The sequence below is a fragment of the Pavona decussata genome, unplaced genomic scaffold (genome assembly GCF_977016875.1).
Source record: "Pavona decussata unplaced genomic scaffold, jaPavDecu1.1 SCAFFOLD_16, whole genome shotgun sequence".
Lineage (NCBI taxonomy): Eukaryota > Metazoa > Cnidaria > Anthozoa > Scleractinia > Agariciidae > Pavona > Pavona decussata.
In genome coordinates, this window is record NW_028145439.1 from 4,310,334 (window position 1) to 4,322,500 (window position 12,167).

A 12,167-nucleotide genomic window follows, 5' to 3' on the forward strand; every position below is an offset into this window, starting at 1 on the left:
TCTGAATTTTGGCATTTTTAACCACATTTCTCGTGTTAAAATTGGGTTGACAGACCTGAGCGACCCCCTGTGTGTCTGTTGTGTTGATAACAGCCTTTTCAGTTTTGGTTTTACAAGCATGCATATGTCTTTAAGTGATTTTCCTTTAGTGTAAGAGAATCTTCCCTTTAGATCAAAATGTGATGCGACCGCTCTTAATGGTGTTTGTCTTGATCGTGAGGGGGAATTCTCAAATATACTGAATGGAGGGTTTTTTACTGATCACTAAGAGCCGTAAGGATTAGGCGTTGATATGCCATTGTGTATGCTAGCTCTGTGACATTTGTTAAGCTTATCGGCTTCTTTTGACTTCAAGATTTTAGGTAGTGCTAAATAAATGTTGTCTGTAAAGATACACGATCCGTGGATTTCTTAACTCGTGAATCAATGCTTCTGCTATTGTATCTCGCTGCGTGAGGATTGCACGGATATGAGTGTCTAACAGATTCTCGTCTTCACAAAGCTTATCATTGTTGTTTCTCGCTTTCGAGAGCTATAACTTCGTTGTAGCGCTGTCTTTTAGCTTTCTGAGTTGCTTCTTATCCGAAAAACAGCTTTTGTGTTCTTAGAGCTGACATGTACCTCCATTATTTTGTGGCTTAGCTCGCATCCGCAGCAGACATTTAGAGCTAAGACAGACAACGTTCTTGTGAGTCTCTAGGATGTTGGTGTATTTCTTCTGGCGAGTGTCTAATGTTGTTTCTCATACAATTTTACTGCATTTTCGATTTCTTGGAATCTCATCAGAAGCTAGCTTGTTAAAATGGGGTTAAAACGTCGCTAAAGAATCCAACAATCCTTTATTGTTTCAAGAACCGTTTATATTGCTTTTCCTGAATTTAAAAAGTGAGTTATGCAATTTGCTATTGAAGTGAAATATTTATCAATTGTGAATAACACTGAATAACCCTTACCAAACCAACTGTATTTTATAACTGGTTTTAAAGTATTTAAAAACTATTTTAATGATTTGAACACTATTTTGAAGCCATTATTATGTATTTTAATGCTATTTTGCAAAAAATTTCAAATTTTGGTCATTATTTGAAAAGTATTTCAAATATAGTTAAACAGTATTTTATGATGCTGAGGGGCTTTTCCATCGAATTTAATATTTTTTTTAGCGATAAACAGGTTTAAAATAGGGTATTTGAAATATATTTTGAGACCTTAACTACTGCGATTACTTATTTCGTGTTATAAACAGTGTTTGAATAGAGTATTTGAAATCTATTTTGAGTCCACTACTACTGGAATTTCTTATTTTATGTACAAACAGTGTTTAAACAGGGTATTTCAAATATATTTTTAGAACACAACTACTGACCTTTTTTTTAAAATAGTTTTCAAATAGGCAACTTAAACACTGTTATAAAAACACCGTGGAAACGTTTTCGATTTAAAATGTAGTTTTGCCATGTAAAAAGTAAAAACAGTTTTTAAATAGAATATTTAAAAACTATTTAAAATTGAAATCCGTAAGGAGTTTTTAAAATAGCATAAAAACAGTCTATTTTAAACATATTTGGAATTGAATTCAGGTGAACACAGAAATTTTGATTTAATGATGCCATTAGGACGATTTTCAAACAGATTTAAAATAGACTATTTTTTTACTATTTTGAGACTGACCACATATTAACATCATCACCACTAGTTGAAGTCTGATTTTAAGATCTGATACAGTATTTGAGAGGTGTAGAAAAATACATTTATTTATCTATAGCCTCAAATATATTCGAAGAGTTTGCATCCTTTTTTGAATCCAATCTCCAGTGACTTAATTTCAATGACAGTGTGCAGGCGCAATATAAAAATATCCTCTGCTTGACATAAAATGTTGCTGATATTCTGTTTAACAAGGACTTTCAACCAACAAATCTAGTACACCTTTTTAAGGAACTTTAACCAAGGCTTTGGACTTGATTTTCAAATTTTAAGTCTTTCAAGCACACAAACCCTGGATTTTGAATTCACCATCCACAAATAAAAAATCAAGCAAATCCTCTTAATAAATTATTGTGGGCTATTTGAAACCAACTACAATCTTTCAGTCATACAACCTTCAATCTATTGAAACTTCAAACTTTCTTTTCATTTAATTTGGCAATAATTATCATTCGTTATAAAATCCCATTGCTAACTTGCATATAAGTCAACTGTACGACACCATGAACGTCCAGTAGAAGGCTGTTCTTTATGAAACAGTTTTGACTTTTTCATGACACTCCTTATACAAATGTTGAATCAATGCTCTACAAAGGTATAAAAAAAGTTAGATCAGTGTTCAAATGGCTTCAGCACAATCCAGGACTTTTGATTTGACACCAATTCAACAAGCACACGACTTTATCAATGTTGTAGATAATGTTACCAATCTGTTCAAAAACACTGGACATTTGTAATACAAACATAATACACTTTAACAAATTTGTACTATGAATGTTGGGCAAAAATCAAAACCATTTAAATGGGCCTTTATATACATGTACCAATCCCCTGGATTATAAAAAAAGAATTCATTCCTAAGAGACACATTTTCACCGACTAGTATCTGAAATTTAACATACATTTATACATTGTAGCTTTGATGTGTCAGCTCTGAGCCAATCAGTGCATGCACTTGATATATCCAGGGGTTACGTCCATGTTCTGTATACATTAGTCTTTCTCAAACGAATTGGGAAGATGACACACATAGGTGCTGGTAGCATCAGTCTCAATCCACATACATTTCTGTTTTATAGAGGAAATAGGCACAACAATAATGTTGTCTGCAATAGTAACCCGTCTGATGTGCCTGATTACTTGCATCCCCTGGTAAAATGGAAGCTGGGATGGATGCTTTGCCATTTTCTTAACTAAAGCAATGTAGTGAAATGGCAAGCTACAGGAGCACTTGCCATTTTGACATGACATCCTGGTACACTTTGCTTCGTATTTTACAAATTTTACAATTGAACCATAGTGGCTCTTCCCACGTATTTCAATAATGGCAGTGAAATTGTTCCTTGCAGTTGTTCTTTTATACAATTCACTCTGGAACTCCACACCATTTATAACAGCTCGACTGAATAGCCACATTTTGGAAACTGCCCCAACAACTTCTCGCTCCTCCACAGTCAATGTAGTTGAAGCTTGCCAGACACGCTCCAGTGATCCCACAACAAAGGTGCCTTCTGTTATCTGTTCCCCTACAGTCCTTGTACAAAATAAAAGAGCAAAGGCATATATAAACAATAAATGTAGGCAGCCTAGAGTTGTACAAGGAGTGTTGTGCAGTTTGATGTGTGTTCACTGTTGCACTTGATACAAAAATAAAAATTTCTGTAAAATTTCCCACGTTTATTTATATGTACAGGTGTATGTCATAGCATGGTAAAAACAGTTGTGGAATCACTCACTTCACTTATGATTCATCACCCTGTTTTGGTGGTCTAGTAGTTACATGTAGTGTCTGAGTTTCAAGCAGAAGGTTGTTGGTTAAAGTCTGGGTCCGCATTGTGTTAGGAAACCTAACACAATGCTGGGGGGGGGGGGGGGGGGACCCTTCAGTGCACTAGCATCTCATGCAGGGTGAAGTAATAATACTTCCAGTTGCTTCATGGTGTGCATGTAGCTCCAGCAGTATGATCAGAGTACAACTTTACCTTATTATATGTACCTAGATGAATTTGTATCAAAGTACATGTACATACAATGACTTGCTGTCAGCTACATGTGCATTTGCTTTAATGGACTTACCTGCAGTGATAGGACTTTGACAAGAGAGTATTGTAAAACGCCTTGGCATCTGAGCCTTCAGGCAACGACTCTGCCAGTTGTGGAAGATGCTGTTGCACACATATTGATTTGACAATCTGGAGAGGGGTTGAATTGTAAAGAAGTCACAATTTAGAATTATTTAATTTCATTAGGCATTGTATAATCTATTTTCAGGGTCCGAAATTAACTTTTTTAGGCAGGCGCCAAGTGGTGACCGAAAATTTTTTTCAGTCGCCATATGCAAAAATGTGGTCGCCAAAAAGCAAAAAAAAGAGTGTCAATAAAAATTTTCCTTCGCAGTGAAACACAAACCAAAATTTTTGGTTGCCAGATGGAAAATTCTGTTCGCCAATTTTTTTTTTAAGAATCAGAACGAAGAGAACGCGTTTGCATTTGGGACCCCAATGGCAATTTATACACCTACCACTGAAAAACCACGACGAATGAATCGAATGCCGGCTGTATACGCAGTTTCATAAGACTGCTAAATGTTTTAAGTCAACTTTATACCTTATCTTGTCTCTACCTTTTGGAGAAGAAATGTACCAGATTGAAGAACTGCCGGTTGGTTCTTTGCTCTATGTTCAAAACCGGAAACGATCTTTCCTTTCGCGTTCTGTCAAGACGATCGACAGATCGCCATGTTGTTCACACCAGGCCACAACCATGCAGCATTTCTCGTTCAAAAAACATGGCGGCGAAGCTTCGCACTGCTCGAGCTGTGTAGCGTTGTGATATAATAACAGGAAAATCGGTTTTATATTTCAAAAGCAGTTGAAAGGTAAAAAGTAAGTGACCAACTGGCAAGCGGCGTTGAATTTTATTCTTATCGATTTGGCTGAAAACCAAAGTTATTGTTTGTATAATGATCGTGGCATGAAATGGTTAATCGCCCGCTGGCGACTAGTTGTGAAATTCTGGTCGTCAGTACAAAATTTTTAGTTGCATTGGCGACCAGGAAAGCGCAATTTCAGACCCTGATTTTGTGTATGGCATAGAAAGCATTCATTTACTTCAACATCCCATCCCTTTTAACGATTACAATGATCTTCGACATTCTTATTCAAAGGACAACAAATGAACCATTAGGTAATGCAGATTATTCAAATACTAATTCTTTCAAACTGTTGTTCAAAATGAATGGCCAATGTACAGTACACGTTTTAGCTAACCAAAAGCACATGTAGCCCCCCCCCCCCCCCCAATATCATAATAGATTTGCTTTTAACTACTGCTTTTAACTGTACATGGAAGGCACACTACATCTGTTTTACCCCAAATATGTTTGCATTCTCCAATGTTTGGTCTTTTCTGCATTATTTCCTATTGCAAAAGTTTCCCTGGCACTTTTACCAGCACAATAAAGCCAATCATGTGCAGATAAATATCCTTTTATTTTGCCACCATACCTGTCCTTGGATATTTTGACTTCCATGAAAGTATCCTGTCAAATCGCCATTGTAATCCTCGAAAGGAAAACATGAATTTGACCATAGAGGTCCTAAGTTTTCCACAGTTTCTTTCAGATGAAGGACCTGGTGAATGTTGAATGTCTGGAATCTTTCACCTGTTGTTGTTACAAAAAAAAAAACATGGCATCACAGTGGTGTGAAATACAAGACACTCTACCAAAAATGCCCTGTTAAATTTCGGATAGGATTTGAAGTCTTGTTTTTTTTACTACGGTGTAGAGATAACTCCTGTTATTATGTACTCTCTGTCTAAGGGATACCAATCCATGGTAAGAAGGTTTCCATTACATGTGATGGGACTTGACTGTTGATTCAAATACATTTACAGCCAAATATGGTAGATTTTTTTTCATTATCTGGTACAATGTAAAAGTGCATGTCAATAAAATCAGACAGAAATATAACCAACTGAACATCAACATTGCAGTGTTGGAAATTAGCACTTTCCCACCCGTCCATGCGAGTATGAATCCTGTTGGATGAGTACACATCCCTTATCAAGGCAAGTGCATTATTTAAGTCAATCGCATAGATGGCCAGTGCTCTCAAAATTTAGTTTCCAACCCTGCATTGTTACAAAAATTAATTCAAAGCAATATCAAGGAATTGACAAATACGCTGGAGATTACATGTACATCACCAATGAACAAAAAAAACAGTTAACCCAAGAAGTGATTATACTCACCATAAAGATATGGTGCTTGTGCACAATAAAGCTTCAGAAAGACACCAGCCTCTTGCAGGTCAGTTTGAGAAATGCTGTCTTTCAAAAGGCGGTAAACTCCTCCAACAAGGAAGGCAAGATGCGAAAGGCACTGTTCATCCACTCTTTCAAACAGCAGCGGAAGTGAATAGTAGAGGAGAAATGCTCTCTTCTCATTAGCTGAAAATAACAATGTCATCAAACCTGTTACCCTACTGCACATGGTCTTGGTTGCCCAGGACACCCAAAAAAATTTTATACATGTATGACTGCACAGTACATACTGTATGTGCAACATACCTTACATTTCTGTCTACATTTTTAATTGCTTGCTGATTTTAAATTAATTATTTTCATTATAGTATCAAAATAGTTCATTACAAAATTAATTTAGTCACATGTGATTTAATTTAGTTACCATAATCAGGACCACACAAGCGTACTCATTCACATGTACTTTAATCCCATTTGTTTATACAATGAAGGATATTATGTCATATGTCTGTCTGCCAGTCTGTGTGAGTGTATGTATACATGTACATCGTATGTGGGAGGTATGATAATGACTATTAATTTGCAAAACTTAGATATGCAATGATGTTAACAAGCACAGAGGAACTTTTCCTTACGGAAACCTCGCTATTACTGAGGTTCAACTGCTCTGTGCCTTTGTTTTAAGTTACTAATTTAGAAGTGACTCAAACTGGGTTTTATCAAGATGCTCACTTTAATAATATATAAACTGAATAGTCATTCAGAGAAAATTAAATTTTTCTAAAACCCAAAGCTTTTTACATGTACATGTACTTACCCTTCCATTGTTTCCAGTCTGATATACTCCTGGGTCGATGAGTTATTTCGGAAATAGGCTTTAAAGAAAGCAAGGCGCTGTCAATCTCATGCAATCTGTTCCCCAAGTACTGGTTACTAGACTTGTCTTCAAACCAAGCCTTCAAGTGTTGATCAACTGCACCTTCACAGATGCAATCCATATAATCAACAGCAGTGCCAGCAACTACATCATGTAGTGGTAACGAAAATGCCCAAGACAAGCCAAGGACTCCTTCTACTGGATCCTTGAAAATAACAACATAAAAAAAAAAATAATGTATAGTAATGTTATTACATGAAACTGGCTGTTCAAAGCTGTACATGAATCTGTAACAAGTTTTTAGCTGGCTCCCAATGTTTATCTTCCCAAATTAAATATGTACAGGTTAAAAAGATTGTTATCCAAAATGGTGATTAAAACTTAAAATCAACATGCTGTACATTGTGGTAGGTCATGTACAGCAAGTTAGAACCCAAACCACAATTTCTTGAATTGATAGACAAGGCATGGTGTATCATGCTATATACTCCCAGTCAAGTCTAGGTTTTAATACAGATGTTTTGGTTGTGCTTTTAGTGAAACTTTCTACAGCAACATATCAATGCATAACATGTATATTTTTTAATTTGCTGCCACCTTTTTGGAGAAGGTTGTTTTATGATGTCACGATATTGCTTATAATACAATGTACATGGAACATCCATTTTTTGTTTGTGTTATACATGCACAGTATCACACTTAACAGTGATATGTTGGAGAAGTATCAAGTTTAAAAAATTCAATGGACAACATTGCTTTGTTATTGAATGGTAATGAGAGAAATGTCAGATGCCATTCAAATTTTGATACAATCTTGTATTGCTCTTTGCTGCCTGAACACATGGTACACTGAAAGGGACATGTTTACCATAAGGCTGTATCAAAGGACATGCTTTCTTTGTATGTTTTGAATATTTAAATGCATGAAACAGAAGGCTACAGTGTATCAATACACGATTGTCACATAATTCACAGTTCGAATACTCGCAGAAACCTTTCCCTTCTTTGAAATTTGGGACATGGCAACAAGAGCCTGTTGCTTGACCACTTCATGTGTTCTGAGTTTTGCATGTCCTGTAGTTTGTGCATATTCTTTATTGAAGGGGTAGATGTGACATTGCCGTCTAGCATTTTTCTTTCCAGGACCAAGGTCCAGTTGTTCCCCAGGTTCTGTACAAGTATTGCACCCATTGTATCCATTGTACTGTTTTAAGTTTAGCCAAGCAGATCTTGCAGGTGAGTCCATGCTTGTGTCAAGGAGGATACCTTTAATTGTCCTGTCGACAACTCCACCAATTGTAATACCTGTATAAAGATGAAAATAACAACTAAACAAATCAGGGACAAACCTACTAATTATAACATACTTCATACAATGTACTTGCATGTACATAAAATCTTCAAGGCCCTGTACCATAAATGTGTTTACAAAGGCTATCATGTTATAATCCTCAGTACATGTACACATGTATGTGTACCATCTATTTTAAGCAAATTTTTAGAGAGACATTTGGAAACTAATTATAAAGCAGCTTAAATGTCATTGTGTATGGTACATTTTTTCCATAAAAATACATGTGCATGTACATTCAGGGTTCAAAATTTAATTCTGAGTCTTGTTGTCCCGAATAATATTTTGGTTGTCCAACTTCTTGCTGTGGTTCAAGATAAGAAACCAAAAGTACAAGTATACATTCATGTGTGGTTGAAAAAAGTGAGCTTCATTTTTGTTAAAAAAATGAACATCAACTGTATTCAAAAGAGTGAGTAGCCTACAATGTATCTTTTGTTAAATATAGCCACTGCAGGGTTGGAAATTAGTGCTTACCCACTCACCAATGCATGTATGGATCTCTTAGGGCAAGTTCTACAATGTAATCATGGATTGATCACTTGCTCGCCTGATTTGGAGAGTGCAATTTTTATCTTCAGTATGAGTTAATAATTTACCACTGTCCTTTACGTTACATGCAATCATAACCCTCACCCAATCAGATGGGGAAACAACAGTGGCCATTTTGATCAACCCATGTGTGAATTGCATATATGGGATATAGAAGACAAGAAAATATAGCTCTAATGCCATGGCAGATAAGGTTGCCCATAGTGGCAACCACTCAGCATACTTTTGATTGCCTGGGACGACCAGACAACCATTAATAGGCCATTTTAATTACAACTACCAGAATCCTTCAGTCAAGTTGTTTTCTCAGGCTAATCATGGCTTTTGTTATTTTAGTCCCACTGGGATTACACAATTTAAATAAAGGAAAAATGAAATGAATTCTGGTAGTTCACTGTTGTAGTAAAATGATGCAATAATTCAAATGGCCTATTTTGATCCAACATTCAGAACTTGTTTATGATCAATGAAATCCTATACCAGTATGCATTCAGGTTAACACCTCACCTTCTGTGTACAAATTTCTTATGCTTTGACAAAATGGCTTCATAAATGTAGAAAAATGTGGTTTTCCTTTGCCAAACCATACTCCAGCAAACAGCCTATTCGACCTGCTAAATCTGAAAAGACAATTATAACCAGTGCCTTTGGTTAGAAGACTGAAGAGGATTTACATGTACATGTAGTCCAGCCAATATTTGGGACATGGCTCCTGAAACGGCAGCATCAGTATTGACCTCTATCACAGTGTACTAACAGTCATGTGGAAGGGACTGATCCCGACAATTCAAACCTTCCAAAAAAATATTAAAGATTAGAGGTAACAAAAGTACAATTAGCGACCTGTTTAAAAAAAGGGAAAATAAGTTTACTTCAAGGTAGCTGAAGGTTTGCGTTATCAACCAGAAGCCAAAAACTAGATTTGATTTTCTGCCTGAAAACCTTGTTTAGTTTCCTATTAGCATTTGAAATGTGACCCAAGCCATCAAATACTTATTAGCATTTTACCTTTCTCTGGGTGGCAACTCATTGATGACATAATAAACTGGCCAGACTCCTGCCCTTGTTGATCTCACCAACGCCACTCCATCTGTATTTCCAAGTAGGGAGACGTTATCTGGACTGCTTAAAAAACCATTTTCGGCTGCCAACTTCTTATATAGACGGCCATCATACACATCCTCAATGGCGGTCTCATCAAGCTTTTCTCTTTTGAATCTGTAATCAAGTTTCTCAATAATACCAGGCCCTAGAAAAAGGTTTTAAAACAGTAAATAATTTACAAACCGGACATGATACAGTAGAGTGTAAAAGGTGCTCCCACTGGCACTTTGTTGGCATGAAATTCGAACAGTAATATCAGACAACTAAAGTGCCAGTCTTGAAATTAACAGAGCCCGAAAAATTGGCAAACACCTTCATTAAGCATTTATGTACATTTGTACCATCATCAAAAAATGATGGAATATCTAAACTGCCATAATAAATGCCAGGTTAACGTTGGTCACACTTTCCATACAACTATAAATGTTTACTCTGGTAATCGCCAACGGACCAATTTTATAGTCTGTTCCAAGCATGAATGATACTGTAACACCAATGACAACTGTCTACCAAAACAAAATTGCTCTAAGTATCATCATCAATTATACAATTTTGGGTGCCAAGCATTTACATTTTGTATAAAAATGAAGTTTATCTTGTCGCCCAAGGACAAATTAATGTTAGTCGCCTGGGACACCTGAGCACTGCTAGAGCACAGCCCTGAAAACTAAAAAGAATATCACATTCTGTAACACAGGATTGGATGAAACCACAATACTACAAGTTGCGGATTGGCATTTCCAAAATACTTGTACATTGGAAATAGTCAGGAACAGTAATACTGCAAAACTCCAATGCACCCCTCTGTAGATAATACATTTACTGATTACATATGTACTTGCATCTTATGATGTGTAGTTCCAGAAAATATCCATACTGCCTCCACAGAAGGTTATTGGAAATTCCTAAGGGGAGGGTGGTCTTAAAAGCCAAACTTTTAAAAGAAAAGTATGAAGCTAAACTGGAATTTCCTGGGGGGTGAGGGGGTGCAAAACAAAAAACCTTCTGTGGGGAGGTATGGATATTTTCTGGAACTACACAATACATACATGTTGCATGTTGCATACATGTTTATGTACATTTACCTGACAGTACTGTCTTTAACTGATCTTGTACTGGTATTTCCAGAAACATTGCCTCCTCTTTCAATTTGCATTTGCAAACACTGCAGCTTTCTTGTTCAGGTAACATGGTATGGCCAACGTATGCCTGGCACTTCTTGTTTGGACAGTAGAAGTGTTTTACAATTTGTTGTGATTGACTTTGAAAAAATGAAAAAATTTCCTTTGCATCTTTGGGCATTTTGTTGTCCTTTGGGCAAACAAGGTTGATGAAAGACAAAATGTCATTAATAGCAACGCCAGAAAGTTGGTGCCTCGTTACAATACCCAAAATCAAAATAACAGATTCCTTCACAGACAGTTGGGAATTAGAAAACAATAGCTCATCTGATTCTTTAGAAGACTGAGTTTCTGCTGTAGCTTCTTGGATATTATTTAAAGTTCTAAGTTCCTCAAGCAAATCAGATCCATCAATCAAATCTCCAATGTCATCTGCGTTCAAGAGTCCGTTATGGGCAGAGTGACCAGGAACACAAGCATCATCATCAACTTCACTATCTGAACTCTCATGGGGTACAATGTTCCACCACTCTAAGTTGTCGGATAACACTGAAAGAAGCAATAAAAACAAACTACATGTATGTTTAGGAGTGGATTGCTGGCTACTTCATTAATTTTACATAATTTTGTTTTAAAATATACATATACTTTGTCAACAAAGTACTTTAGAGCTTCAATTTATGAAGTGTGGTCATCAATAGAGGTTTTGACACAAATTTTTGCAAAACTACACGTAATGTTGAAGTCCCTTGTTCATACACAAATTGAAAAACAAGCCAATTTTATCTAAGACACAAAGACAGAAACTTGAAAAACTCAGGTCAAGTTGGACTCCATTTCGATCTTGGCCATCTGTAATCACACACACTTAGGTTCTGTGTGCTACATGTAGAATAACCATTTTACTGGACTATTATTTCTTAATTTTCATCTATACAAATGTGTCTTTTGGGTGTTCACGTTGATTACACTGCCCCTTCAATACCAGGAATAGCTAACTAAGAGCAATATATACATGTACATGTAGTCATAAATCACTGGTAAAAGGGCTTGATATAGTTTATCCTGATATCTCGATATCAGTGATGTGATGCAGACAAATGTCTTTTTATCGGTGAGGCCTGAGGGGAAAAAATGTTCAGGCTTCTGCCAAAGTTTTTGTTGATTACTGTGTTAAGCTTATATTTAT

General features: G+C 36.2%; 1 protein-coding gene across 1 annotated transcript in view; it reads right to left on the bottom strand.

The window, feature by feature from the left end:
• Positions 1-878: 878 nt before the first annotated feature.
• The window catches only part of LOC146487452 (uncharacterized), a 13,786-nt gene continuing 2,497 nt past the window's right edge, over positions 879-12,167 (bottom strand). Inside the window, exons 3-11 of the mRNA XM_085089064.1 lie at positions 10,943-11,527; positions 9,762-10,002; positions 9,261-9,373; positions 7,835-8,155; positions 6,791-7,048; positions 5,962-6,159; positions 5,214-5,371; positions 3,784-3,899; positions 879-3,241 (exon numbers count right to left, since the gene is read on the bottom strand). Coding sequence (XP_084945190.1) covers positions 2,701-3,241; positions 3,784-3,899; positions 5,214-5,371; positions 5,962-6,159; positions 6,791-7,048; positions 7,835-8,155; positions 9,261-9,373; positions 9,762-10,002; positions 10,943-11,527 — 2,531 coding nt within the window. The 3' untranslated portion in view covers positions 879-2,700. The remainder of the gene's footprint in view (positions 3,242-3,783; positions 3,900-5,213; positions 5,372-5,961; positions 6,160-6,790; positions 7,049-7,834; positions 8,156-9,260; positions 9,374-9,761; positions 10,003-10,942; positions 11,528-12,167) is intronic.